At 37.1% G+C, this 2,583-nt stretch overlaps 1 protein-coding gene across 1 annotated transcript in view; it reads right to left on the reverse strand.

Moving 5' to 3' along the window:
• Positions 1-423: 423 nt before the first annotated feature.
• The window catches only part of kcnh6b (potassium voltage-gated channel, subfamily H (eag-related), member 6b), a 9,318-nt gene continuing 7,158 nt past the window's right edge, over positions 424-2,583 (reverse strand). Inside the window, exons 11-12 of the mRNA XM_014013917.1 lie at positions 1,526-1,730; positions 424-1,407 (exon numbers count right to left, since the gene is read on the reverse strand). Of these exons, the coding sequence (XP_013869371.1) occupies positions 1,111-1,407; positions 1,526-1,730 (502 nt within the window). The 3' untranslated portion in view covers positions 424-1,110. The remainder of the gene's footprint in view (positions 1,408-1,525; positions 1,731-2,583) is intronic.

Below are 2,583 nucleotides of genomic sequence, written 5' to 3' on the forward strand. Positions count from 1 at the left end.
GGCAAAAAGAACTGAATGACTTTAGTCTCCTCTGAGTTAAATGCTCACCATGTCTTCTAAAATAATGCCTATTGATGTTATACATCTTCATAGTTTTCCAACACAAACAGGCGAGTCCTTTAGCATCTCCACAATCCCAGAGAGAAAAAAAAACTACTGTTCTCCAATGAGTCTCTAGTGTACAAAGTTCTTAGTAGCAGAAAACATTTGGCAACTCAATCTGCTGATTGTACCTTCAAAGCACTTGCATCACCTCAAATTTTTAGTTTATCACTATAGATTTGCAAAACAATGGTGTCTGGAGCAAAGTTTGAACATAGTTGCAAGTTGCAGTAACTGCAAGTGAGCAGAAGAGGAAGCACTTTATTGCCAAAAACTCTGAACCTTACTTTTATCTTTTACAAATTGTGAAATAAAAGAATATTATTCAGAAGGTAATTTATTTGTAATGTAAACTCCTTAACATCAATTTCTCCCAGAGAAAATAATAATTTAAAAAACCGTGTTCTGGTCAATCCTACTTTTATCTGTCTAACTCTAATCTGGGACAGATGCAGCAGATCATCCAGGACCCCTTTCTGGCCGTGGGAGAGATCAACAACTTCCAGTGGGCTTCTGCCCAGTCAGAGTGAAAATATATCTAAATATTTTATTAAAGTAAACATCTTTGTATTTTATTACCGTGTTATTTTAATGCACAAAACATCTTTTTATTGTCCACGTGCATCGCCACCTTTCAAAAACACAAAGAGTTCACTGATTTTGTTTCCATAGATCTAGTTAGTTGTTACTATTGTAAAAATATTATATGGGGAAAAAAAAACAAGTGTTTTAACCACATCTGTAAATTTTCAGTCAGGGTTTGGGTTATTTCCCAGGTTGTAAGGAAGCAGTAAAAAAAATCTGTTCTGTATCAGCTGTTCATAAAAAGTTTAACTGAGTAAATACTCTGGAGGAAGGCTATTTAAATTACACTGATATCTGATAATGTGAATCAATCTCAGCTTTTTTTAACACTACAGATTATCAAAGTCTATATCGACTGTTTGCATAAAACACATAATTTGCACGGGTCCTCTCAGAGTCAAGCCTGAATAGTCACACGTGTCATCAGGTGACTGGTAGCGTTGGGTCTGAGACGTGTTTCTGGATCCTGGTCCGTTCTGCGGTGAGATCCAGGTCTGCTGGCAGTGAGGGACAGTGCAGCTTCTCATACAGCCTGGTGTTGACCTCAAGGGCCGACTTGACTGACTGCTGCGGCAGCTGTGGAGTGAAACCTGGATGAGTGTCAGTTTCAGGGGTTACGGCCATGAACGTTGTGTCGTCGGACGCTGCGATCACGTGGATGCCGCTGGACAGTGATTCTTGGGAGGTTTTGGAAGATTTAAGGTTTGTCTGGTCCAAGGTCTGAGGTTAAAAAAAAGTTATAATAAGAGAAAAGCTTTTGAGATTGGTGCGACTTATGTCAGACATTAAAAATCGGCTTAGACTCCCTTTTTCACTCCATTGTAGTGTGGATACTTACATGTTTGGGTATGTTGTTGTCCACTTGTATGGGGGAAATTGGATACATGCTGTGCAGCACTGGAGTCCCAGTCTCATATAAACCAGCTGAATCAATAGGGAGGGCACTGGATGATACAGTGCTGTAGGCGGGGGGTACAGCAGCATTCTGCCTCTGGAGGAGCTGTAGAATAACATTGATGTCAGCTGTCATACGAGTTTCTAACCTGGAAAAGTTAGAAAACAAGAGATGACAGGTGATAAGGCTTTTGTCAAGAAAAACCCTAACTCAGCAGATTAGCAGATGAAAAGAGGAATTTTTGACCAGTACAGTCAAGCCTCGGGCTCTTCTAGGATCTGCTGCTTAAAAGAGGGTTACTATGCAAAAGAGACTCATTTTTTTTAGCTTTAGCAGGGCTTGTCACTACAAATGAATAGAGGCAATGCATTCCTCTGCCTCCATTCATTTAAATGGCAGCACCTATTGCTTTCCACCTTGCAGCCTTTATACTTTAAGGCTTGCTTTATCAAATTAATAAGAGAGTAGGGGAATGCATTGCTTTATAGATAGGCTATGATGCGAAGTCAAATTTATTTTTGATATATACAACATTTTCATAAGAACTGAAGGTAACATAGTTACTTGATTGTTGGATAGAATTGAGCTATGTGCCTGAAAAGTGTATTACACCCTACTTTAAAGTTACTGGGATTAAAAAAGGAGCAGTGTGGGGTGCCATTTGTAAAGTTACACAGTCAAAAATTACCACCAATACTTTTGTTTTGTTTAGCCTTTTATAAGAAAAAACAAACAGATTTATGTTTCAAAGTCAGTTTTTCACCATATGATTCATACATTTATAAATGTCATCGTTTATAAACTAAATATTTAACTTACAAATTAAGTATAGGGTGCCGTTTGTAAAGTTACACAAAAAATTACCACCATTTTTTGTTTTATTTAGTCTTTTATAAGAAAAAACAAACAGATTTATTTTTCAAAGTCAGTTTTTCACCATATGATTCATACATTTATAAATGTCATAGTTTATAAACTAAATATTTTAACAAGCTAAATAT

Source organism: Austrofundulus limnaeus, unplaced genomic scaffold (assembly GCF_001266775.1).
Source record: "Austrofundulus limnaeus strain Quisiro unplaced genomic scaffold, Austrofundulus_limnaeus-1.0 Scaffold108, whole genome shotgun sequence".
Lineage (NCBI taxonomy): Eukaryota > Metazoa > Chordata > Actinopteri > Cyprinodontiformes > Rivulidae > Austrofundulus > Austrofundulus limnaeus.